A 26,495-nucleotide genomic window follows, 5' to 3' on the forward strand; every position below is an offset into this window, starting at 1 on the left:
CATGTATAACTTCTTCATTGACGTATGCAGCAGCAATATCCTCAATAATAAATCATCATTGATAAGTTATCTATCTTGCGGCTTGCATAATGTTCTTTGCCACTCTATAGTATTATAGTCAATCATTGTCTAACCTATTTAAACTTCACCTACCTGTTTTATGCACTGCAGACGGTCATTAGTCTGCTGTATGTGCCTATCCATAGAGTTCATTATGACTACGTCCGCTCAGCTTCTACCTGAAAGCCATGAAAGATGCTCAAACCTACAAGAGAAAGACAAGTGGTCAACAATTGAAACTCATAGCCATATCACAGTCCCATAGACATAATTACATGCCTGCATTACTACTCCCTTTGGGGTTTCCTTTTTTCTTTTAAAAGGTGGCCACAGCTAACAAAAAGTAAAATTAAAATATGGTATAGGGAATAATGCGTATTAAAAAATAACCTAAATGAATAATATTAAATGAAATATTAAACAGTTAGTTACACTTTGTACCGGTTATTAGAAGAATAATTTTATTTTAAAGTAAGCTGGTATTTCTAAGCCAAAAATCCACCTTTTCATCATTCTTTAATTCCATGCACACTCCCTTAGTTCTCCAGTAGAAGAAATCTTTTTAGCTATACAGCCATACTGCTGCTGAGGGTCTAGCCTTTCCTACATACTGGTCATACTGGTAGAAAGCTTATTCTAGTGGCTGTACTGCAGTGAACAAAGGATCAGAGAAAGAACTGTGGGGAGAGTCACTGAGCATGTGTGTTCACCAGTGGGAATATGTGCACATGCTCTGAACATCAGGTGACGCCATACTATATAAACATCATGCAAATAGCAAACCTCCAAGATGTATACTATTAATAGTCTTTCCTAGTAGGACAACCTTTTTCAGGGAGTCCGTCAGCACAAAAATGACTGCTCAAACCTAGCATAGGCGCTTGGTGCATGCTTGATGTGGCAGAGCAATTCAGTGCACCTTCCCTTCTACTTGTTTTCTATCCATTTGTGCTCTTCACAGACGCCTCTAAAAACAAAGTCATCAATTAATAGAGTGGACGGAGCTCCAAAACAAGGCTGTAGGAACGTGCACCGGACAGTTTGGACATGCGTAGTGTGCACTGGGAAACTGCTTGATTTGATCAGTCATGTTATGTTGACAGAATCTCTTTATTGTCTAATCCGTTAAACTCATCTATAGGCAGACGCAAAAATCTGTTTTTGATTATTCTATAACTATATTTATTTTACTCACTTATATAACACACTGCATCATCACTAATCATCACTATCCCCATCGAGGCTCACAGTCAACATTCCCTATAATTTGTCTTTGGGGTGTGGGAGGAAACTGGACCTGGAGAAAACTAGTGCAAATACGGGGAAAACATACAAAGTCCTTGCAGATGTTGTCCTTGGTTGGACCACCTCCATATACTTGGAATGAGCAGTGGATTAGAGCCCATTTAGACATGCTGTTAATCAGGCATGAGTGTTCCTAGAAATGCTTTTTTTCCACTGGTTAAGAAAGCTTAAAATTGACTGTTCTCACCAGTGCCATGTTCTGATAATACAATGATATGCACGCAGCATGATCAAATCAATGATCGTCCTGGGCGCATAGACTTGTGCACAGCCTGTCCTGGACAGGATTGGTTTGATTGTAGCCGATCAGCAGTCATTTACTGTCCATGGCTGCCTCCGTCTAAATAGGCCTTTAGCCTTACAAAGTGAAAAACACGACAGACAATTTGACCACTATTATTACACATTCTGTCATTAGTGCCTTTCCTAGTGCTTACATTGATTACATTTTAAACAGGCGGCACTAGGTAGTTTCTACGCATCCAGAAAAACTCCACACAAACTAAGGTCTTATACATTTATCAAAATAATTAAGAAAGGAAAATATTTGTTTATCTATTTATTTATTTTTTTAAAGCTTTCACTGCATTCCCACAATTAGCAAGTCTGTATATGTTATACATATGATTACAACTAGGGAGAAATACACAAATATTCTTTATAAGTTTCTGTGACGCTGAATTCCTCTAGTGTAAAGGGTCGGCCTGTGCCATGCCCTGATAACACTGTATTCTGACTCTAGGGGATTATATTTATTCCCTCACTGGATTGAATGCTATTACAAAGAGGGGAATGCAATAATAGATCATCCAACAAGTTAACATTTGATTATTCTTGACATTTAGGCATGGTGTAAATAATGTGTCATCACTGTTTAACATGAACAAGCCTTCAGACCTCAGTGGCAGGATATGATGTGCTGCCACAAGCTGAAATCATCACAGCCTCACTGTACAGCTACAAAAAGCATTTTTGCATTTGGCAAGTAAACTACTTCTAGTATAAATACAGATCACTATAAACCTTCCTCATGTGAGGCTAGGTAGTATGGTGTCATCAACTAACATTAGCATGTGCTGCAAATATAAGGCTATGTGCACACGTAGATTTGGATGCAGAAATTTCTGCATCATTTCTGCATCACTTGGCAGGGAAAAACACAGCAGCAAAAACATGAGTTTTTGCTGTGTTTTAAATGTATTTCTTCATGCATTTTTTACCTGTGTTTTGGACAGCAATGAATGCTATAGAGACAGATAGATAGATAGATAGATAGATAGATAGATAGGATAGATAAACTTAAAAACTGATGTGGTGTCCCCCTTATTTTTGATAACAGCAAACGGTAAAGCAAATAGCTGTGAGCGGATATTACCAGGCTGGAAAAGTCCATGGTTATTGGACCTAAACTTAAAAATACAAAAACTGCAGCCACCCTAGAAGTGACATCACATTATATGCATCAACTCTGGCGCTTCGCCACGGCTGTGTTGGCAATCAGGGTAATGGTAGTTGGGGTTGATGTCAGCTGTGCAGTCTCGGCATCAAGCCCTGGTATTTATAATGGAGAAGCATTTTTATTAGGCTGGGGGGCCTCACAAGCACTACTGCGAATGCATCACATGACACTCGTCTCCCGCTCTGGTGTAGTGTAAGCCGAGTGTCATGCCATTGTGATGTGATCTTGTGATCACAGCATAGCCGCGGAGAAGAGGGCGGGCACTGCGGAGGCGCGGGGGAGACTAATCTCCCTATCTCCTCCATTTCCAGCTGATGCGTATATCGCACTGCACTACGCTGTAATGCGAGTGCAATGCAATGTTTCTCTCGCACCCATAGACTTGGTGCATGAGAAAATAAATTGGATTCCATCCGCAGCATGCTGCGATTGTTTTCTCGGTCCGATTAGGGCTGAGAACAAAACCGCTCATGGGAGTGGTCCCATAGAGTAACATTGATCTGAGTGGAATGCAAATTTTTTTATACCTTTTGACATAAACACTTCCCCGCACTTTTCCTGGTTCACCATTATAGTCCAGGGAATCCAAAGAAGTGAATATCTGAAGGACAAAGTGAGAAACAAAAACAAGGCACTGTCTAATTTATTAGAAAGCACAGTTCTCACAACGTTCCTGACATCACCGCTCATTTGAGCTACGTAATCGAGGAATGTTGTGGGAACCCCGGGACTACATCAGACCTGGGAACTTTGCTTTTCAATAAACTGGTGAACGAAGGGACAGGGTCTTGTTTTTGTTTTCTCTTTTTATGTCTTTGAGGGTTTGTTTTATAAAATGGTGAACCAGGTAAAGTGTAGGGGAGTGTTTACTAAAAAAAAAAAAAAACAAAAAAAAAAAACACAGTATTTTTTGTGTGGGTTTTTTCTTTTTACTGGAGGTGTCTGATAGAAACTAGTCCATTACTAACGCCAGGGCTTGATGCCAGCTGAAACTACATAGCTGACATAAACCCCAACTACCAATATCCCAATTGCCAATGCACCAGAGCAATCGGGAAGAGGCTCAAAATCAAATAAAAGCCACACATAACCATTATAATATATTTAGTACACCTGTAAACAATGCAGGAGAATAAGTACCATATGCATGTGCACATTCGGGGCATTTCACACTCATATCGACAGTGAGGCCAAATAGATAATAATGCATGCAAAAAATTAAGCAAAAACGCTATAAAACTGCAGCAATTTTGTAGCAAATCAGCAATCTTTTTTATACATGTGTTTTTAAAACATTTTTTGACTGACTTCATTGAAGTCAATGGGTTAAAAAAAAAACGCTGCAAAAGCACCTAAAGCAATGACATACTACAGATTATTTTCTGCACCAAATCTGCAAGTCTCAACGTGTGCATGACACTTCAGGATTCTCATTGACTGCTGACATCAGGATTCCCTTCAGGTTTTGTGACACGTTTGTCCTCAAAAACACAAACAAATGATAAAACTGCAACGTGTGCACACAGCCTAAAAAAAAAAAATACTTGTAGGTGAACAAATAGCTGTAAGCTGGAATCTTATCAGAATTGCTTATGCAAACAAAAATGGGCATGTAGCCGAGAGTATAAAAATTCACTGTCATGAGAGTAATCATTTTAATTTCTATAGCGCCAACATTTTTTGCAGCACTTTGCTATTTGTACATGCACCCCCTGAATTGTAGACATTACAGAGCAACACATAATTAAATAGCTCAACAAGATAAGTGCGGGCCCTGCTCGCATGGAGACGCAAAAAGTAAAACATGCTTGTATAGTATGATCCAGCCATCTTTTACAATAAGGATATTCATATAGAGCTGCATAATCTGGTCATCAGCCAGTATTTAGTATAAACATATGAAGTGCTTAAGGGCTCATGCGCACGTTGCGTACTCACATGCATTTACGCTGAGTATTACACTGCAGTGTAAATGCATGCGTCCTGCGTCCCCTGCACAATCTATGAAGATTGTGCATGAGACATGCGCACATTGCTTTTATGAACGCAGCGATTTGGGTGCTAAAATTTTGACCCAAATCCATGCATTCATAAAATGAGCATGTCAATTATTCCGTGCGCTATGGATGCAGCTCCCACTCTGTCTATGGTGGAGGCAACATCTCGAGCGCATGAAATCACCTTTTTTATACAAAAAAACTGCATCCATTATGCAGTCTCTCTGCAGCGATTTGATGCGCACATGTGCTGTCTAATCGCTGCAGAATATTCTGCAGTTACATGCGCATGACCCTTATACGGTAATGAGTGTGTAGATTAATTATTCATCAGATTAAAGAATGTAGGAAGACAGAAAGTGAGAGAATTTAGAGTCGTAAAGTGATGTGAAAGGCCTATATAAAAAGATTTTTAGATCACACTTAAAAATGTGGACATTGTGAGTTAACCAAACTGGGATAGTGAATTGATGCAGCTCACTGAAGCCAGATATGAGCGGTTTGGAGAATATTAGTCTTAGATCATTATCAGAACAGGGAGCACATGTAGGATGGTAGACCAAGATGAGCTGACGGAGGTGATGTAGGGTGGTTCAAGCACTCTAAAGAGCTTTGTTGGCAAAATTGATAAGTTTATAGTGCATGCTATAACAGATGGGCAACCAGTGCACTGGCTGGCAACTGGAGGAGGAATCTGTGTAGTGGCTAAACAAAAATATGAGGCTTTCTTTTCTTTTCAGAACAGATTATATAGAGAAAATGTTAGTAAAGGGAAGACCGATTAAAAGCAAGTTGCAGTCGTTAAGACAAGAATGAATCACAGGGACAGTAAAAGTTTTTGTTGTTTAAATAGTAAGGAAAGGGTATACTTTGGAGAGGTTTGGGGGGTGCAGGTGACAAGAGCATGTAAGTGACTAGACATTGGGAGAGATTGAAAGATGAGAGACAAAACAGGCATGCTGGCAAAACTTTATGGTAGTACCACATACTGAAATGAAAAAATCAAGTTTAGATAGATTAATAGAGAGGAAGTTCAGTCTTGAAAAAGCTTCAAATAAAGAAGGTCATGATGTTAGAGGCAGCTGATCCCTCTCCATGCATATATTTTATAGTAGTATATATGTATGGAGAGGGAAGAGGTGGGTGCCTAGGATTGAACCCTGAAGAACACCAAGAGGAGAGGAGCCAGCAAATAAGAGACTAAAGAGTGTCAGAGTGGTAGGAGAAGCAAGACTATGGTATCCTGAAAGAGTTAATCATTATTTTATAAAAAGAAAAAACGTAAATCAATTGTACAGTCGATAAAAAAAAACTTTATAATATATCAGTTGCTAGTAAATACAGATTATCACGCTATGGAGAGAGATAAATAAAACGGTACAAAGATATATTTTACTTGTATGGAGAGAGAGAGAGAGAGAAAGAGAGAGAGAGAGAAAGAGAGAGAATGTAAAACTCAAATACACAGAGGTCAAAATTGAAAATTTGGATAAAATTGCAGGCCACCTTAGCTGTAAGCCCCACATAGTCCTCCGTACAGTGTAATGTGCCCCACATAGTCCTCTATACAGAATAATAGGTCCCACATAGTCCTCCATACATTACTATGGATCCCACATAGTCTTCTATATAAAATATTATGGGCCCCATAGAGTCCTCCATATAGTATTAGGGCCCCACATAGTCCTCCATATAGTATTATGGGCGCCACATAGTCCTCTATATAGTCTTTTATATGCTATTATGAGTCCCCTAGAGTCCTCCATATAGTATTATTATAGTATTTGTACACTGGACTAAGGAAGTTATTACATACTAGAAGGTGGCCCGATTCTACGCATCGGGTATTCTAGAATTTACATATTGTGTAGTTCATGTATGATTTTTATTATATATATATATAGATGTTGTTGTGTGTAGTTACCAAGTGTTTGTGTAGGGCGCTGTGCATGTTCTGGGTGTTGTCTGGGTGTGACGGGGGGTGAGAGCGGTGTTGTGCGTGTGTTGCGTTGTTTGTGGAGCGCTGTGTGTCTGTCGCGTTGTGTGTGTGTTGCGCGGTTTGTGTGTGTGTGGTGTGTTTTGGGGGGAGGTATATTTTGTGCAATGTGTGTGCTGTGCGGTATGTGCTTATATTTGTGTGTGCCGCGGTGTTTGTGTGTTGGGTGTTGTGTGTGTGCCGCGGTGTTTGTGTGTTGGGTGTTGTGTGTGTGCAGCGTTGTATGTGTGTGTGGGTGTCTGTGTAGGGCAGTTGTTTGTGGTTCCCAGTGTGTGTGTGTGGTGTGTTGTGCAGTGCGCGCGTGCGTGCGTGCGTTGGGGGGAGGTGTGCACTTCCCATCGTGCTCCATCCCCCATGCAGCGCACTCCCCATCGTGCTCCATCCCCTATGCTGCGCACCCCCCATCGTGCTCCATCTCCCATGCTGCGCACTCCCAAACGTGCTCCATCCGCCATGCTGCGCACTCCCAAACGTGCTCCATCCGCCATGCTGCGCACTCCCAAACGTGCTCCATCCGCCATGCTGCGCACTCCCAAACGTGCTCCATCCGCCATGCTGCGCACTCCCAAACGTGCTCCATCCGCCATGCTGCGCACCCCCCATCGTGCTCCATCCCCCATGCTGCACCAGCATCATCCTCTCTACCCGCAGCATCAGCCTCTCTACCCGCAGCATCAGCCTCTCTACCCGCAGCATCAGCCTCTCTACCCGCAGCATCAGCCTCTCTACCCGCAGCATCAGCCTCTCTACCCGCAGCATCAGCCTCTCTACCCGCAGCATCAGCCTCTCTACCCGCAGCATCAGCCTCTCTACCCGCAGCATCAGCCTCTCTGTCCCCAGCATCAGCCTCTCTGTCCCCAGCATCAGCCTCTCTGTCCCCAGCATCAGCCTCTCTGTCCCCAGCATCAGCCTCTCTGTCCCCAGCATCTGCCTCTCTGTCCCCAGCATCAGCCTCTCTGTCCCCAGCATCAGCCTCTCTGTCCCCAGCATCAGCCTCTCTGTCCCCAGCATCAGCCTCTCTCATCCCAGCATCAGCCTCTCTGTCCCCAGCATCAGCCTCTCTCATCCCAGCATCAGCCTCTCTCATCCCAGCATCAGCCTTTTCTGTCCCCAGCATCAGCCTCTCTCCTCCCAGCATCAGCCTTTTCTGTCCCTAGCATCAGCCTCTCTCCTCCCAGCATCAGCCTCTCTCCTCCCAGCATCAGCCTCTCTCCTCCCAGCATCAGCCTCTCTCCTCCCAGCATCAGCCTCTCTCCTCCCAGCATCAGCCTCTCTCCTCCCAGCATCAGCCTCTCTCCTCCCAGCATCAGCCTCTCTCCTCCCAGCATCAGCCTCTCTCCTCCCAGCCTACCCCAGCCTCAGCCTCCCCCAGCATCAGCCTGTCTCCTCCCAGCATCAGCCTTTTCGGTCCCCAGCATCAGCCTCTCTCCTCCCAGCCTACCCCAGCCTCAGCCTCCCCCAGCATCAGCCTCTCTTCTCTCAGCCTCCCCATCCCAGCCTTCCCCAGGATCAGCCTCTCTCCTCCCAGCCTCCTCCAGCACGCTGTGCTCCTCTGCCGACACTCAAGGATCCGATTGCATACACTCACACACACGCATACACTCACACACACCCGATCGCATACACTCACACACACACATTGACGATATTGCACATACGCGCTCATACTCACAACATCCGGAGATACCACATGCTTCTGGCCATGTGATCCTCCGGCAGGTCCTGGAAGCTCACAGCACAGTATCGCCGCCGAGAAGCAAGCGATATCCCAGGATGTTGTGAGTATGTGGATGCGATGTGATGTGTGTGTGATGTGTGTGTGTGATGTGTGTGTGAGAGTGAGTGTGATCTGATGTGTGTGTGTGTATGTGTGTGTGTGTGTGCTGTTATGTGTGTGCGTGTGTGTATGTTCCGTCGCTGCAGGACCTTGATGTGTGGATGCGATGTGATGTGTGTGTGAGGTGTGTGTGAGAGTGAGTGTGATCTGATGTGTGTGTGTGTATGTGTGTGTGTGTATATGTGTGTGTGTGTGCTGTTATGTGCGTGTGTATTTTCCGCCGCTGCAGGACCTTGATGCGCTGGTAACTATGCTACCATGGTTACCAGCGTATCTCGTCCCCCGCTCGCACGGGAGCCCACACCAGCATACGCTGGCCAGCCCCAGCAATGCGAGGGTATGTGTCGGCTGGTTTGGCGGCGTACGCTGATGTGGGCTCCCAGGGGTACAGTACTCACCTGGTAGTCGTGGCTCCGTGACAGTGTCGGTTCGGGGAATGCGTGGGGGGGGCGGGGCCAGAGCTAGCGTGCATTGCGTGAGGGGGGCGGGGCATGGCCGAGTTGCCAATGCCTGCAGGTTGCCGGGGCGAGAGGCCAATCTGTGGGGGGGCGGAGTCTGGGCGAGCGGCCGGCCAATCCGTGTGGGGGCGCAGCCTGGGCGAGCGGCCAATCCGTGCGGGGGGGCGGGGCCATGGCGAGCCCAGCGGCCAATCAGCTTTGTGTCACCGTAAGGACACAATTTTGGAGCAAGACAGACAGACAGACAGACAGAATAAGGCAATTATATATATAGATACACTAACCCTGTGTTACAGCTTATGGATCACATTTATTACCCCTTCAGGGGCCATGGAAAGAGAGATACAACATTTGCATTAAAAAGCTGCAGCCATTACCTTTAATGTATACATGTACTGTACACCCGGAAAGAAAATGGCATGAAAGCTGATCATTTTTCTAGCATCCCACTGATGCACTCTGACTACAATCCATACTTGTAATTATGGACATATGTTGCACTAAGGCTGGGGTATATAAGGAGGGAGTGGTCACTTTAAGGCTCTAGTTTTAACAGTCTGTCACTATTTAAATTGCTCAGTAAAATTCAAGGTAAAACATTTCAAAATCATACTTTGCTAAAGTACAACCCTCCTGATGCCAAGACAATGCGTCCGTGGATGGTAAGAGATTGATCTTTCCATCTTCATCCCATCTTACTGGTAAAAAAAAAAAAAGTTGGAACATTCAATGTGACTGTTCCGTAAAGTTATTTGAACACAATTAATGTCTATCTATGGGAAAAGCCACAAGCAGTGCTGAGGACTGTACATTGTGCTCTGCTCACCAGTAGATGTCCCCATTACCTACCAAAGCAAAATTCAAACTGCGCTGCCCAGACAGCCTGCTCTATGTTCCTTTAAGCCTTTACAAGTCCCTACAAATCCTCCACTGCTGCTTCCTAACAGGGAGCACTAAAGCTGACACTGTCTGTCTGACCTTGTGGTTATTGATTAACTATCTCCCATTCCCTGCCATCTTTCACACCTCCAGGGCTTGCAAACAGAGAGCTTAGGAACAGCAGTCAAACACACTGACAGGCACTCAGGAAAAAAAACTGTTCTTAAACCATGAAGAAATAAGGAGACATAAAAGGAAGGGGAGGGAAAGTGCAGTTTAAGGAGGAAGTGATGGGAATAAAAAACCTCAACAGATTAGAAAATTAGGGATGAGAAGACAGAGGGAATATGTTCTATTAATAATGAGTGATGCCCTATCAATAGAGAGATTTAATCGAGTAGTCCGAAAGAGCAAACGTCACTAAAGTGGTGTACTGCACTTCAGATTAGAAAAAAAGCAACATCTGAAAACAAAGATTAACGAAGAAAAGGGAAACGAGGGACAAAACCAAAAGGACCAAAGAAGACACAATGCGCTAGATTATAGTCACCATCTATAACGTGAGACACCTTTCTAGCACTCCTGATTCTTCGTCAAATTTCCATTTTTTTATTCTGGAAAATAAATTGATTTTTTTCTGTAACGAGGAGAACAGACAGAGGGGCTTGTGTCCTCGGGCAGAGAATTATATACACTATCTCCCTTTCTGGCATACAAAGAGTTCATTTGAGTTGCACCTTTCAGAAATCACACACAGGAGGGAGAACAGCTTGTGCGATTCTCCCGATCCTTCCCTTTGGGAGGAATATCAGTGAAGCACAGAAATTGGTTCATCACCACACACATCTGTAGCTGTGTTTAAGGGAAGTAGACAGGCAGTGTGGCCAATACACAGGCAGCGGGTTTGGGGACTTTGACAATGTGAAGTACAGCTCTTTATCATTTTTTAAACTGGGTGGAAAATCTGCTCAAATGTAGCACTAAAAAGAAACAATACAGAGAATATAAACCATCAGTGGAGAATAACTACTAATCTTAATTAGAGTAAAAAAATAAGACCGTAAGGTTTATGTCACGCATAGTGCTTGAGATGCCGCCTCCGAAAGGTTACATTGGCTTTCTGCTGCACCATTAGCAATTGATTGCTAATGGCTTGCCTTTTGTTGATGCCTATAGAGTTTTGGAGAAAAGATTTGGCCAATAACATTAGATAAGCCATTAGCAACACATTTCTAAGGATCCAATGGAAAACAGCTGTGACATTTTAGATGTGGGATCTCATCAGACGCACAAGCCGAGCAGTTTGTGAGATACCAGCCTCAAACGTAGAGAAGCTATTGGCAGTGACATAACTTGAATCTTGTGGGCCCCAATGCAAAAATCAACAGGGTCTCAACTATCACAGGTCTGTAGTAGTATAGACCAAAGGAGAATATTGGGCCTCATTAAGCTTCAGGGCACAATATTACAGATATCTGGACAACACAATGGTGGCTTGGAGTGGTACTGTATTACACAGTTATTCTCCCTGAGAATGTTAGGCGACCATAAGACTAGGCTAAGTTCACACAGGGCATTTTTGCTGCCTTTTTGAGATCACAAAGACACATCAAAATGCACACATTTTCTTCTCCCAGCACAGACTATGAGATTTTTATTTTGCTGTCCACACTGTGCATCTTTTGTTGGCTGCATCTTGGCTGCGTTTTTAAAGATGCACCCAAGATGCAACATGTCAATTCTGTTTTGCATTTTTACAGTGTTTTTGAGCCCTTCCAGTCAACAGATTTGACTTAAAAACGCATTGGGCAAAACGCGGTACAAACGCATCAAAAACGCATTGCGTTTTTGATGCGTTCTTGTCGCGGTGTGTTTTTGGTGCATTTTAGATGCACTGACAAAAAAGATGCCGCATGTGAACACCTGATGAGACCTGCCACTTCCCATGAAAATGGAGTTGCCAGTACAATTAACACAGACTGCTATGGATGCCTTGGGCATATGCATTACAGTGACTGACTGTGCTGTGATAAGGTCTTGAGGTCCCATACAGGGTCTGATCAGCACATCAGTCCCCATTACTGAGCAGTATTTGGCCAGTATATGTGACTTTGACTACACCTATTGTGGCGAATGTCATGTAAGCCAGGAGTCCCTTAGTAGCCTGTATAGAAATATATATCCTCCTCTATTCAGTGACAAAAGAAACACAAAAAAAAGCAAAATGCAAACAAACAAATCAGATCGCAAGTCAGATCTTCTCAAACATGATGCTTTGACCCACAATAATAAAATGCTTTCTCCTATTAGACTTACGGTATTTTGCACCTCTTAGTTGTTATGAACTAAAGGACAACTTTTGATCTGGTTTTGATGAATGAGGCTCATGGTAAAAGCATCAGTAAACCTAATGTTTCATCTATTTAATAGTTGAATCCAGCCTGTTTCCCATAGGAGTGTAAGATATCAGCAGCTCTCAGTATAATGCGCACATTTACAAGTTTATCCTTTGTAGGTACCGTACCACAGCCAAGCTTTACTAATAGTATAGCTGTCGTCTCGTGGCTGAATTCTCCACTACTGCCACAAGTTCCCCCTCCTGCTCTCATATCCAGCCCTCCCACCCAATATGCACTCACTTTCCAAGGCTCCGCAGATGCAGGCAGATGAACAAACAGAGTCCCTCAGCAAAGTTAACTGATCTATTAGTTTATTAAAAATACCCTGCATGCAAATGAGATCCTCAAACAGTAGTAACAGCTCCAAGTAAGTGATCCATACCAAAAAGCAGGCAGAGCAGGCACAACCAGCCACTAACGCCTGCCTTGACCTCACAAATCTAAGGCCCCTCTCAGAAAGAGGTGAACCACAATTCTTCCATCATCTCCAGGTCTCTTCAATAACCCAGGCCAGTTAACCCTTTCCAAGCAAACTAAAATTGTATTTTCCAGTTCTGAGGGATCTTCCCTAACCACAGACAACAATTCAATGTACCATGATTCCATCAGAGTGAAAGCATCCTGTGGGTCTATAGTTACCTGCTCCCTTGTGTGTGACACATTAGACTGTATTGGCAGTAGAGCACCCGTTGAGATGTAATAAAGAGAACCGCCAAGATGCAAGTCACGCATGTCCCCCTCCCATTTCAATTTATGCCTGAAAGTTCCTCCTTGCAAATCTATCTGGAACAATTCAATTGTATATATTTGTTTGGTTAGACTAGAGCTCAGACCTCAATATCCAGCAAAATAAAACACGGGGAAGGAATGACCCATGTTTCAGACCAGAGCTAAGACCTCTAATATAGTATGAAGAATTGCAAATCACTTCTGAGCAGCAGACTTGGAGGGGGCAGCAGTAAGAGACATAGGAGGGGGATTAAAACTGGTATGAGTAACACAGCGTAGAATAATAAAGCAGATGGAAGCAGTAGGAACTAGGGAGCGAGGACACATGAACAAGGAAAAGGAAGAGACCAGAGGTTTCTAAAAAATGAGTTGGAAGGTGGCGTTCAAGCCAGAAAACCTATTCGAGAAAATAACTTAATGGCACCAAGACATGTTCTTATTACACCAGACAATCCTCTAAGGCCGTGTTCACATGACGTACTTTTTATTTGCTGTAAATTTCCAAAAACGTGATAAAAACATGGCGATTTTAAAACATTTAGTGAGAATTGATACAAAAAAAAAAATAGATAAAGAATACAGTGTGTAAACATAGCCTAAAGCCTCCTTCAAGAAAACAATATTTCCATCAGAGTGTGGGATCAGATTTTCACCTGTTTGGTTAGTGTGCGTGTGAAACGGTCCACAAAAAACGTGGACACGTGAAAGGTAACATAGCCTATGATGAAAAACACTGAGGGAACATGTATGTGAAAAGTGGAGGTGTGAATGAGGCCCAAGACCAGCCTGAGGTTTACTAGAGCAGTGTATTTGTATACAAGCAGCTTTAGAGAAGAGGCAGTTGCATATTAATTACAGAGTTAATTAATTAGGTACTATCGTGTAATCATGTTGTAATTCATTGGTTTACTCTCAAGTGTATGAAGCAGTACTCAAAGATGAAAGCAAAGTAACGAGTCATATTTCTACCAATTAACACGTGTAGTTTGTGAAGAAAAGAAACACCAGGGGTCTCCTTACACCCAGCAAGTAAGCAACTTTATCTTCTGCAGAGGAGAGGAGTCGGATTCAGTACTTATGTCACTTCACAAAGTAGTGGATTTATAGCTTAAAAGGATAGGCACAAACCACAAAAAAGTAATGCAGTACGGAGAAATTACCATTAGCTGGGCTTGTTGATAAATAGGCTAAAAAACTATAGCAAGAAGTCGCAGGATGTGCATGTATCTACGAGGGTGAAGCACAATTCATACAAAAAGGTTCGAATAATAATATGTCTACAGTGAAGCTGGAGGATTCCTCCAAACGCGAGCAGGTCGACTTCACCACCATGTAAAAGGCACAACGCCCATTGTGTATTTGTTGCGGATTTTTTTATTACAGTACCAGGTCTCATCTGTGCATTGCTGAAAATTTCTATGTGGCTATTACATTCGGTATGAATTTGATAATCTGCAACAGGGCCATATTTTTACAGAACTATATCACCCTTGGCAATGTGAAAGGTTGGTATCTGTAGTCCCCCCCACCCCCCAAAAAAAAAGCAACAACATAAGAGAGTGTGATTCAATGTTGAAAAATCTAAAGCAAATCAGCTTTTTGAGAGCATGCTCTAAAGCTGACCCAGGCAAGGGGCGGCCCGCGGGCCAGATCCGGCCAGCCTACGGTCTGTCAAAAAATAACGTCTGGAACACAATTCTGAGTCTGAACTGGGTGCAAAAACCTAAAAAATCTACACTATATGGAGATAAAGTATGCACACAAGTGACTATGTAAGGGGAATATATGTAATAGCAGAAACTGCTGTGTGAATACTGACATGAAAAATCCAATAGCTATATGTAAGAATGAAAATGTGAAAAATGGAATCTGCATTACTGCCATGAATATATTAATAAAGAGAAATTTAGCTATTGAATTGATCAATGCAACAGAGCCCCAACACTACGCCAAAGTATTTCTCTATGTTGGGGTCCCATACACGGTAAGGTTTTTAACTGCATGAGAGGACACACACTAGCTAGGGACCCCAACGTAGAGAAATACTTTGGCGTAGTGTTGGGGCTTTGTTGCATTGATCAATTCAATAGCTAAATTTCTCTTTCTTAATATATTCATGGCAGTAATGCAGATTTCATTTTTCATACTTTCACTCTTACATATGGATTTTTCATGTCAGTATTCACACAGCAGTTTCTGCTTTTCATATATTCCCCTTACATAGTCACTGGTGTGCATACCTTCTCTCCATATAGCCTACGGTCTGTGACCAGCCCGCCCGTCTTGCTGAGAGTTGGAGGCGTGGCCTGAACTACGATTTTATGCCTCAGCCCTGCTTTCACTGCCGGGAGCAATGTATCCTGCAGTGCAGTGATAAGCAGCTGCCACGCCCCCACTCTCGCGGTTACACCCCGTCTTGCTGCCAGTCTTGCCCCCTCTGGATGCTGGTCACACTCTCTGGATGCCTTCCATGGCATCTATGCTGCTAGCCCCGCCCCTTTTGCTGTCGTCCCCACCACCTCAATGTTGGTCACACACACTCCTTGGATGCCTTCCTTGTCCCCTCTTGCTGCTCCGTCGATGCTGGCCACGCCCCCTTTGCCTGTTCTCTCTACCCAGTATCTTAACATGTGATCGGCTCATCTGCACAGCGACCACTTCAAACTGCAACTGAGGTAATGTGCACCAGTAGCAGCAGGGAGAGACCAGTGTGCCTGCAGGAGAGAAGAGCAGTGTGCCTGCAGGAGAGGAAAGCAGGGGAGCAGCACTTGTGTCTTCTTAGGTCTCCCATGTGCCTGCAATAGAAGAAGCAGACACACAGGGGACTCTGAGAAGGCAGCCAGAGGAGCCCTGAGGCTCTGCTGCTGCAGTGCTGCCTACCTGTGCCCTCAGCAACCCCAGGGCCAGTATGAATGCCCCACTGGCCACCACTGTCAGTATGTATGCCCCACTGGCCACCACTGTCAGTATGCATGCCCCACTGGCCACTACTGTCAGTACGTATGCCCCACTGGCCACCACAGTCAGTATGTATGCCCCACTGGCCACCACTGTCAGTATGTATGCTCCACTGGCCACCACGGTCAGTATGTATGCCCCATTGGCCACCACTGTCAGTATGTATGCTCCACTGGCCACCACTGTCAGTATGTATGCTCCAATGGCCACCACGGACAGTATGTATGCTCCAGTGGCTACCACGGTCAGTATGTAAGCTCCACAGGCGCCAGTAATGTGTATGCCCCCTACTGACCCCAGTAATGTCTATGCCACTTACTGACCTCAGTAATATGTATGCCCCCCACTAACCCCAATAATATGTATGCCCCCCACTAACCCCAGTAATGTGTATGCCCCCCACTGACCCCAGTAATGTCTATGCCCCCCACTGACCTCCATATTTTCATTGAATCTTTGTATGGTTTAACTTATTGTTTATGAAGGGATAGTATATATACTATATACAGTATTGGGTAGAACTGAGTTACTTATATTAGTCTGGCCCTCTAAAACCATCCCAATTTTTCATGCGGCCCCATGGGAAAATTAATTGCCCACCCCTGCTCTAAGGTAACTACCGTACCAGTCAAAAGTATGGACACCTATTCATGCAATGGTTGGCTTTGTGACTATTGAACGGTGCACAGTGTATATTCAATCTGCAAGCAGCAAAACGAGGAAGGGGCCCAAATAGAAACAAGGTGTAAAGAAACTGGTTTTAACCCCTTCAGCCCCGGGCCACTTTCCGTTTTTGCGTTTTTGTTTTTTGCTCCCCTTCTTCCAAGAGCCGTAACTTTTTTATTTTTCCGTCAATCTTGCCATATGAGGGCTTGTTTTTTGCGGGACAAGTTGTACTTTTAGATGAAACCATAAGTTTTACCATATGGTGTACTGAAAAACAGCAAAAAAATTCCAAATGCGGAAAAATTGCAAAAAAAGTGTGATGGCACAATAGTTTTTGGGATGTTTTATTCACGGTGTTCACTATATGGTAAAACTGATGTGTTGGTATGATGCGTGAGGTCGGTGCGAGTCTGTAGACACCAAACATGTATAGGTTTACTTGTATCTAAGGGGTTAAAAAAAATGCACACGTTTGTCCAATAAAAGTGGCGCACGTTTTGCGCCTTTTTCGGAAACACGTAGCGTTCTTATTTTTTGGGATCTATGGCTCAGTGACGGCTTATTTTTGCGTCTCAAGCTGAAGTTTCTAATGGTACCATTTTTGCGCAGATGCTACGTTTTGATCGCCTGTTATTGCATTTTGCGTAAAACTTGCGGTGACCAAAAAACGTAATTTTGGCGTTTGGTAAACAGCATAGTGGCAAAAAAATTCCAATCAGATTAATTGATTGTACATTTTGATAGATCGGGCATTTCTGAACGCGGCGATACCAAATATGTGTATATTTATTTATTTTTTAACCCTTTAATTTTTCAATGGGGGGAAAGGGGGGTGATTTGAACTTTTAGGTTGTTTTTTTTAAAACTTTTTTTTCACTTTTTTTTATTTTACTAGACCCCCCAGGGGGCTATAGCGATCAGCAATCCGATCGCTATTATCTATCTGCTGATCACAGCTATACAGCTGTAAACAGCAGATATAGTCACTTTCTTTTTCCCTCTGTTCCGTGCAGAAGGAAAACGAAAGTGAAACATAATAGCTGCAGGCGTCATCTCATGACCCTGTGCTACGATGGCAACCACCGATAGTCACGTGATCACGCACGTGACTTCCGGTGGGGGCGGCGGTAAGTAAAAAACATGGCCGCGCGCATTTAGATCTTGCTGCCAGACTTTGGCAGCAAGATTTAAGGGGTTAATGGCCGCGGGTGGAAGCAATTCCACCCACGGCTAGCAGGCACACATGTCAGCCGTTGAAAACAGCTGATGTGTGCCGACCGCCGCCGCCTGCCGGCGGCAGGGGGCGGGGCTTAACGGTACACGCTCCATGACGGATATATCCGTCCATGGTCGTGAAGGGGTTAAAACATGGATGACAGATTTATACCCACTTGTCATTCTCAGTTTCCTCACATCAAATGCCTTCTATTGAACAAATATTCCTTGTCATGAGTTCATTTGTGGAATCATTGGACAAAAGAAAATATTTTGTGAGGATCAGGTGTGTTTTGCAGAGGCAGTGCTGGAGGCAGCTCCATACAGTGCTGAGCCCAATTCCACAACCCTTAGGCCAAAGACACACGGCATGAAAACCGGAGCGAGTGCAATGCGACAAAACATCGCATTCCACTAGGACCAATATTACCCTATGTGTCAGCACCCATGGGCGATTAAATTCTCAGCCCTAATCGGACCAAGAAAACAATCGCAGCATGCTGCATGTGCAATGCGTTCCTGGTTTCTTTCCCACCCATTCAAGCCTATGGGGCGAGAGAAAAATCGCACTGCACTCGCAGTACACCGGTGTACCATGAGTGCAGAGCGAGAATGGCAATAGCCGGCTATGGAGGAGAGAGGGAGATAAATAACTCCCTCTCCTCCTCAGCGCCGGCCCGAAACCTCCTCAGCGCCAGCCCCCCCCTCTCCCCCGCAGCTGAGGTCCGATCGCATGATCGGACCTCAGTCGCAGGGACAGTCGCATGACACTCGGCTCCCGCTGTGCTGCCAGCGTGAACAGAGTGTCATGCAAGGATCGCATTAGTCCTCCGTGTGGCCTCGGCCTTAAAGGGAATCTGTCACCAGGTTTTTGCTACCTCGTCTGAGAGCACCATATTGTAGAGACAGAGACCTTGATTCCAGCGATGTATCACTTACTGAGATGTTTGCTGTCATTCTGATCAATGTTTTCTCTGCTGCAGATCTAGCAGCTAAAATAAACAAAAAAGTGAGCCGGAGTATGAGATGGTATACATGGTACTTGTGAGACCATGGTCACACTGGCCATGAGACAAAGAGAAACCAAGGAAAAAATTGTGAAAAAATACCCTGCTGTAACTAAATAAAAGCATAGTGCATATAAACATAGGGTACTTAGTAAACACTGTTTTTGATCAAAAAAAGCATAAAGCTATCCCACCAACGCCAAGGTGTACCCAGTTGGGATAGTACCTACACTCTCTAATATTAAAACCTTACCATGGGTCTAAAATAGGCCTCAATGTGGCTAAGGGCTGAGAGCGACCGGGTCCCAACAGGACACACACAGTCAGGGGGATTCACAGAATGAAATGTCCAGCTCGCTGAGAAGGGGGCCACTCCCTGTTTGTACTGAATACAAAAAAACTACATAAAAACAAAAAAGTGAGCCGGAGTATGAGATGGTATTTACTAAGTACCCTATGTTTATATGCACTATGCTTTTATTTAGTTACAGCAGGGTATTTTTTCACAATTTTTTCCTTGGTTTCTCTTTGTCTCATGGCCAGTGTGAACATGGTCTCACAAGTACCATGTATACCATCTCATACTCCGGCTCACTTTTTTGTTTTTATGTAGTTTTTTTGTATTCAGTACAAACAGGGAGTGGCCCCCTTCTCAGCGAGCTGGACATTTCATTCTGTGAATCCCCCTGACTGTGTGTGTCCTGTTGGGACCCGGTCGCTCTCAGCCCTTAGCCACATTGAGGCCTATTTTAGACCCATGGTAAGGTTTTAATATTAGAGAGTGTAGGTACTATCCCAACTGGGTACACCTTGGCGTTGGTGGGATAGCTTTATGCTTTTTTTGATCAAAAACAGTGTTTACTAAGTACCCTATGTTTATATGCACTATGCTTTTATTTAGTTACAGCAGGGTATTTTTTCACAATTTTTTCCTTGGTTTCTCTAGATCTAGCAGCTATACAGAGCTCATGAATATGCTGGACTACCTGACAATAGGCCATGTAGTCCTCTAATGATAATTACTGCTGATTAAACAGCGATTTTATCAAAACTACACTAAGCAGCCCAGTAGGTGACACATCGCTGGAATCAGGATCTCTGCCCTATTGCCCTATGTTATGCTGCTCTCAGATTAGGTGGCAAAAACTTGGTGATAGATTCCCTTCAAGCAACAATATGACAAGAAACACTCAACTAAGTAAAGAGAAATGACAGTCCATTACTTTACAGGGACTGTCAGCACAGAATGGCTGTTCAATCCAAGCACAGGCGCTTGTGCATCATGGTGGGGCCAATCATGTAAATAACACCTTCTCCCTGCTTGTTTCCCCTCTATCTCCACCCTTCTCTGGCTCTATGAAGCTTGAGCTATCAATCACAGAAAAGGGTAAGTGGAGATAGAGGTGAAACAAGCAGGTAGGAAAGTGTATTTAAATGATTGACCCTGACATGATGCACCGAGCGCCTGTACTTGGTTTGGACAGTCATTTTGTGCTGACAGAGTCCCTTTAAGGCTATGTGCGCACGTTGCGTCGGAGTACCTGCAGTTTATTCTGCACGTTTTCCTTCCCTTGGTTTTTGACCAAATGGCTTTTGACAATTTTTTAGCGCTAAAAACGCATGCGTTTTTACCGCGTTTTTAGCGCTTTTTACCTGCGTTTTCACCTGCGTTTCTGCAGATGCGTTTTTGAGATCAAGACACTGAGAAATAAAGTTGAAATAGTCAAAAAGATTGAAAAAAGAGAAAAAAATTATAAAATTAACTTTTAATAAAATTAAATGGGAAATTATCAATTTAAATGTAATAATAGCGGTTATGCACATTTTAACAGAAAAATAGCTAAAGTTTATTATTTTTTAACATTTAAATTTTCGGTTATTGTGTGTGTGTAAAGGAACATTAGAACCCATTAATTTTATGCCAGAAAAGCATGCGTTTTTGGAGCCAAAAACGCAGTTGAAAAGCAGGTAAAAAGCATGCAAAACGCAGGAATTGTGATTTTGGTTGCTTTTTGACATTTCTCATTGACTCCAATGTTAAGGAAACGCTGCAGAAATGGCAAAAACAACTGACATGCTGCTTCTTTTTCAGCATGTTTTTTGACCACAAATATGCAAATTAAACGCTGCTGAACAAAAAGCAAAGTGCAGACAGGATTTCTGCTTTTCCCATAGACTTTGCTGGAAATCAAAAATGCATGCATTTTTGCCCAAAAACGCTGCTGCCAAAAACGCTGCAGAAACGCGGTAAAAAACGCAACGTGCGAACATAGCCTAAGAGTAAACAAAAGCAAAGCATAAACAAGTGTATCAAAACTTGACTGGTACTGTATAACCTAGGACACTACAAATCCCATAACATGTTTGATTAAACAATTGTGTTATACCAGGGATAGACAAATATTTGTAGACTGTAGGAGTCTGAAAACTCCTCTAGCCAGTTTTACTTTTTATGTAGCTAAACAACACTGAAAATTATTTTAAAAGCTAGAAACCAGAGGCAAATTTACACTACAGATCTATCCAGCCTGGCAATGCACCCATGAATCTGTCACCAGATTTGTGGTACCCCATCTGAGAGCAGCATGATTTAGGGACAGAGACCCTGATTCCAGTGAGGTCACTTATCCCTGTTTTCTCTGCTGCAGATCTAGCAGTTCTCTGAATGCTGAGCTCTGTATATCCCTGCCCACACCACTGATTTTCAGCTTTGTGTGCATAGGCAGAAAGATGACAATTAGAAATACATGGCAGCAGGTTGACTACCGTAGTCTTCTAATGATAAAATTACAGCTTTATTAGCATAAGATTATCAAAACTAAAGCGAGTAGTGATACATTGCTGGAATTATTAGGGTTCCTTACATTATGCTGCTCTAAGATTAGGTATAAAATAACCTGGTGACAGATGAACAGCATGTGACTGATGCAGTGAAGCAAGCAAGAAGCCATGGGGAGCACTAAGCAGGGAATAGATTAGATAAAAATGGCTAACTACCTTTTTCCTAGCATTGGCTGATCATGACAAATACCTCAATAAATTCTAATTAAAATATATATACATACACACACGGTGGCTCAGTGGTTAGCACTGCAGTCTTGCAGTGCTGGGGTCCTGGGTTCAAATCCCACCAAGGACATCTGCAAGGAGTTTGTATGTTCTCCCCGTGTTTGCGTGGGTTTCCTCCGGGTACTCCGGTTTCCTCCCACACTCCAAAAACATACAGATAGGGACTCTAGATTGTGAGCCCCAATGGGGACAGTGTTGCCAATGTATGTAAAAGCGCTGTGGAATTAATAGCGCTATATAAATGAATAAAATTATTATTATAATATATATCTATATCTATATCTATACATACACACATATATATATATTATATATATACACACACACACACACACACACACACATACATATACACATACATATATCTATCTATATCTATCTATCTATATCTATCTATATACACACACACTAATTATATTATATACACATATATACATACACATACGTACATACATATTGCCATGACCAAAAGTGTTGGCATCCTTGAAATTGTTACAGAAAATTAAGTATTTCTCGCAGAAAATTGTTACATAGCTGTTTATTTATTTACTTGGTGTGTATTGGAACAACTCACACAAAAAAAAGAGAAATAAGGCAAATTGGACATAACTGCACACAAAACTCCAAAAATGGTCTGGACAAAATTGTTGGCACTCTCAACTTAATATGGTTGCACACCCTTTGGAATAAATACCTGAAATCACTCAATTCCTATAACCTTCAACACACTTATACCTCTCAACTGAAATTTTGGACCCCTCTTTTGCAAACTCCTTCAGGTCTCTCATATTTGAAGGTGCCTTTGCCCAACAACAATTTTAAGATCTCTTCACAGGTGTTCATTGGGATTTACATCCGGACTAATTTCTGGTCCCTTCCGACCCCTCTAGCACTTGGTTTCCACCCACTTCTGGGTGCTTCTTCGAGAATGTTTAGGGCAATTTTCCTTCTTGGGAAAAAAAAAAACAGGACCTAGGAAGAAACCCAGCTTTCTGACACTGGGCACTACATTGAAACACAAAATCCTTTGGTAATATTCAGATTTCATGATGTCTTGCACATAATCAAGGCTCCCAGTGCCAAACGTAGCAAAACAACCCAAACACATCGTTGAACCTTTATCATATTTGACTGTAGGTATTGTGTTCTTTTATTTGTAAGACTCATTCTGTTTTTCATAAACAGTAGAATGATGTGCTTTACCAAAAAAGCTCTTCCTTGGTCTCTTTTGTCCACAAGTCGCTTTCCCTGAATGATTTTGGCTTACTCGTGTACATTTTGGCAAACTACAGGCTAGCTTTTTAGGTCTCTATGTCAGCAGTGGGGTCCTCCTGGGTCTCCTGCCACATTGTTTAATTTAATTCAAATGTCGATGGATAGTTGGCGCTGACACTGATGCAACCTGAGCCTGCAAAACAGCTTGAATTTTGTTGGGACTTCATTGGATCTGCTTTTCCACCATCTAGTTTATCCTGCGATGCAACTTTTCATCAGTTTTTCCTCTACTGTCCTCGTCCAGGGAGATTAGCTAGAGTGCCACGGGTTGTAAACTTCTTGTAAACTTGTTTTTAAATACAAAGGCTAACTGCAAGACCCTCAACCAATACTATTAAGTTGAGCCTCACATTCTGTGAATGAACGAGGACCTGCCTCAACCCCTTCTAAGTTGTATAGAGGCACTCACAGCTACCTTGTTGGACAGGAAACTGCAGACAAACCCAATCACACAAATATGGCTTCTGTGCATGATAAAACTAAAAGGGGATGTCACTATTGTGACTCCTTATTCATAAGATCAGTGGCAGCTGCAGAGATAGAGCCTTCACAATCAGAATTTGATGACTTCTCATAGTGACATGCCATCATTCCACATGAACAATTAGACAGTCTCTGGCACTGGTCTTTTGATTGAAAGCTCACTTACACTGGTTGATAATCTGTCAGATTCTAACATCAATGACTAGCGAGCACTACCATGCTCGGGTGCTCGGTACACATAATGAGCATTTGTAGCTTAGACCGTCTTAACTCGTGTACACGTGTATACTTGTGTATAATGGAAGTCAATGTGGAACGCAAGCATTTTTCCGTCAGCTCTTCCAGAAAAATGTTCGAGTTTCTCATTAACTCCCATTGTACTTGGTACACGAGTCGAGCCCATCAGAGTGTCCAAATGCTTATTACGAGTACCGAGCACCCGAGCATGGTACTGCTCACTGATCACTACTTACGAGTCCTTTGTACATGAAAATTGTGTAATGTAAATGGGTTGAGCGACTGAAAGAAGTGTAAAAAAAATGCTTGCTCATTGTGCATGAAATAGTTCATGCGACTGAAAAACATGTCTTATCTTTTGAAAATTGTAAATTGGGATTGTTGTCTCGTGCAACAATTAGACCAGAAAATAGAAGGACATTTCATTCACAAATCTCGTCCTGTATAAACACTTGTCAGACATCGCTTGCTTGTCGTGAGTTACGATTGCATGGTTCATTGTTTTAACGATTACCTGCTCATGCAAGTTAACCTTTCGGGTGCAGTTAAAAGTTTGTTTTTACCAATGCGATCAAACCACACCTAAAATGTGTTTATAACAATTGCACTCATTTTCAGAATAGTTTGTTTCCAGAAGTGATACATTTATTTTCCATTTATTACTTGTAAAAACTATGTATGTGGAAAGTGCAGCAGAAAACAGACAATTCATGGTAAAGCCATATGTAGTTCTGGATATTTGACCAATAACGTATCATGTAAATGAACTCAATCAGGTTAGAAGTAAGAGGCGATAGATTAGAAGGGTGCAAGAGTGTTAAGTGCGCCATACACATGAGAACTGTAAGCCCAACAATCTCTTCCAACTCCTACATATACAGCACGTGAAATAAGTATTGAACACCAATCCATTAATTGAATCACTAATTTTTTAAGTAAATATTTTTTTAAAAATGCTATTGACTTGAATTTCTCCCCAGATGTCAGTAACAACCCATCCACTCTACACCGGCAAACCATAGATGTCCATAAATTTAGTGATGTATAATAATGAGAAATGACACAGGGAAAAAGTATTGAACGCACTTACTGTAATTTATTTAATACTTCATACAAAAGCCTTTGTTTGTGATGAAAGCTTCAAGACGCCTCCTGTATAGTGAAACTAGTGGCATACATTGCTCAGGTGTGATTTTGGCCCATTCGTTTACAGCCTTCAAATCCTGAAGCTTCTGTGGGCTCCTTCTATGAACTATAAGCTTTAATTCCTTCTTTAAATTTTCTACTAGATTCAGGTCAGGTAATTGGCTTGGCCATTTAACAGCTTTATTTTGTTTCTCAGAAATCAATTGAGAGTTTCCTTGGTTGTATATTTGGGATCATTGTCTTGCTGAAATGTCCACCTTTGTTTCATCTTCATCACCATGGCAGATTTTTAACCAAGAAGGTCTCAGTATATTTGTCCACTCATCTTTCCTTCAATATGTAGTTTGCCAGTGCCATATGCTGAAAAACATTACCACACCATAATGTTCCCACCTGTAAACTTCATTGTTGGTATGGTGATATGCAGTGTCTTTTGGCTTCCAAACATTGCGTGTATTGTGACAGCCAAAGAGTTTAATTTTAGTCTCATCTGACCAGATTCTATACTTGCAGTATTGTACAGGCTTGACCTATTGTGGATCAAAAAAATTTTAAACGCACTTGTACGTGCTTTTTGTTAAGGAATGAAGTCTTGCGTGGTGAGCATGCACATAGGCCATGGAAGTTGAGAACATGAACTTAAGGGGTACTTTGCACGTTGCGACATCGCTACTGCGATATCTTCGGGGTCAAATCAAAAGTGACGCACATCTGGCGCCGGTAACGATGTCGCAACGTGTAAAGCCTAGATGCGCCGATAAACGATCGCAAAAGTGTCGAAAATCGGTGATCTGTGTAGCTTCGGTCATTTTCATAATGTCGCACCAATAGGAGATACGATGTTGTTCCTCGTTCCTGTGGCAGCACACATCGCTGTGTGTGAAGCCGCAGGATCGAGGAACATCTCCTTACCTGCCTCCACCGGCTATGCGGAAGGAAGGAGGAGGGCGGGATGTTTACGTCCCGCTAATCTCCGACCCTCCACTTCTATTGGCCGCCTGCCGAGTGACGTCGCTGTGATGCCGCACGACCCGCCCCCTTAGGACGGAGGCGGGTCGCCGGCCAGAGCAACGTCGCAGGGCAGGTAATGTGCAGCTGCCGTAGCGATAATGTTCGCTACGGGCAGCTATCACAAGATATCGCATGTGCGACTGGGGCGGGTACTATCGCGCTCGGCATCGCTAGTTGATGCTAGCGATGTCGCAGCGTGCAAAGTACCCCTAAGTACATTTGACACAATTACACCTGCTAATTCCAGGTCTCTCTAGCTCTCCAGAGGTGGTACTTGGCTCTTCCACAAACCTGATAATTCTTTTTCCT

General features: G+C 43.0%; 1 protein-coding gene across 6 annotated transcripts in view; it reads right to left on the bottom strand.

Annotated features, from left to right (window-relative positions):
- The window catches only part of ZMIZ1 (zinc finger MIZ-type containing 1), a 553,945-nt gene that overhangs the window by 165,118 nt on the left and 362,332 nt on the right, over nt 1–26,495 (bottom strand). For all 6 annotated transcript variants that reach the window (XM_075349063.1, XM_075349058.1, XM_075349062.1 and 3 more), the window contains one exon: nt 154–265. In XM_075349063.1, coding sequence (XP_075205178.1) covers nt 154–213 — 60 coding nt within the window. In that variant the 5' untranslated portion in view covers nt 214–265. The remainder of the gene's footprint in view (nt 1–153; nt 266–26,495) is intronic.

This window comes from Anomaloglossus baeobatrachus, chromosome 5 (assembly GCF_048569485.1).
Source record: "Anomaloglossus baeobatrachus isolate aAnoBae1 chromosome 5, aAnoBae1.hap1, whole genome shotgun sequence".
NCBI classification, from domain to species: domain Eukaryota; kingdom Metazoa; phylum Chordata; class Amphibia; order Anura; family Aromobatidae; genus Anomaloglossus; species Anomaloglossus baeobatrachus.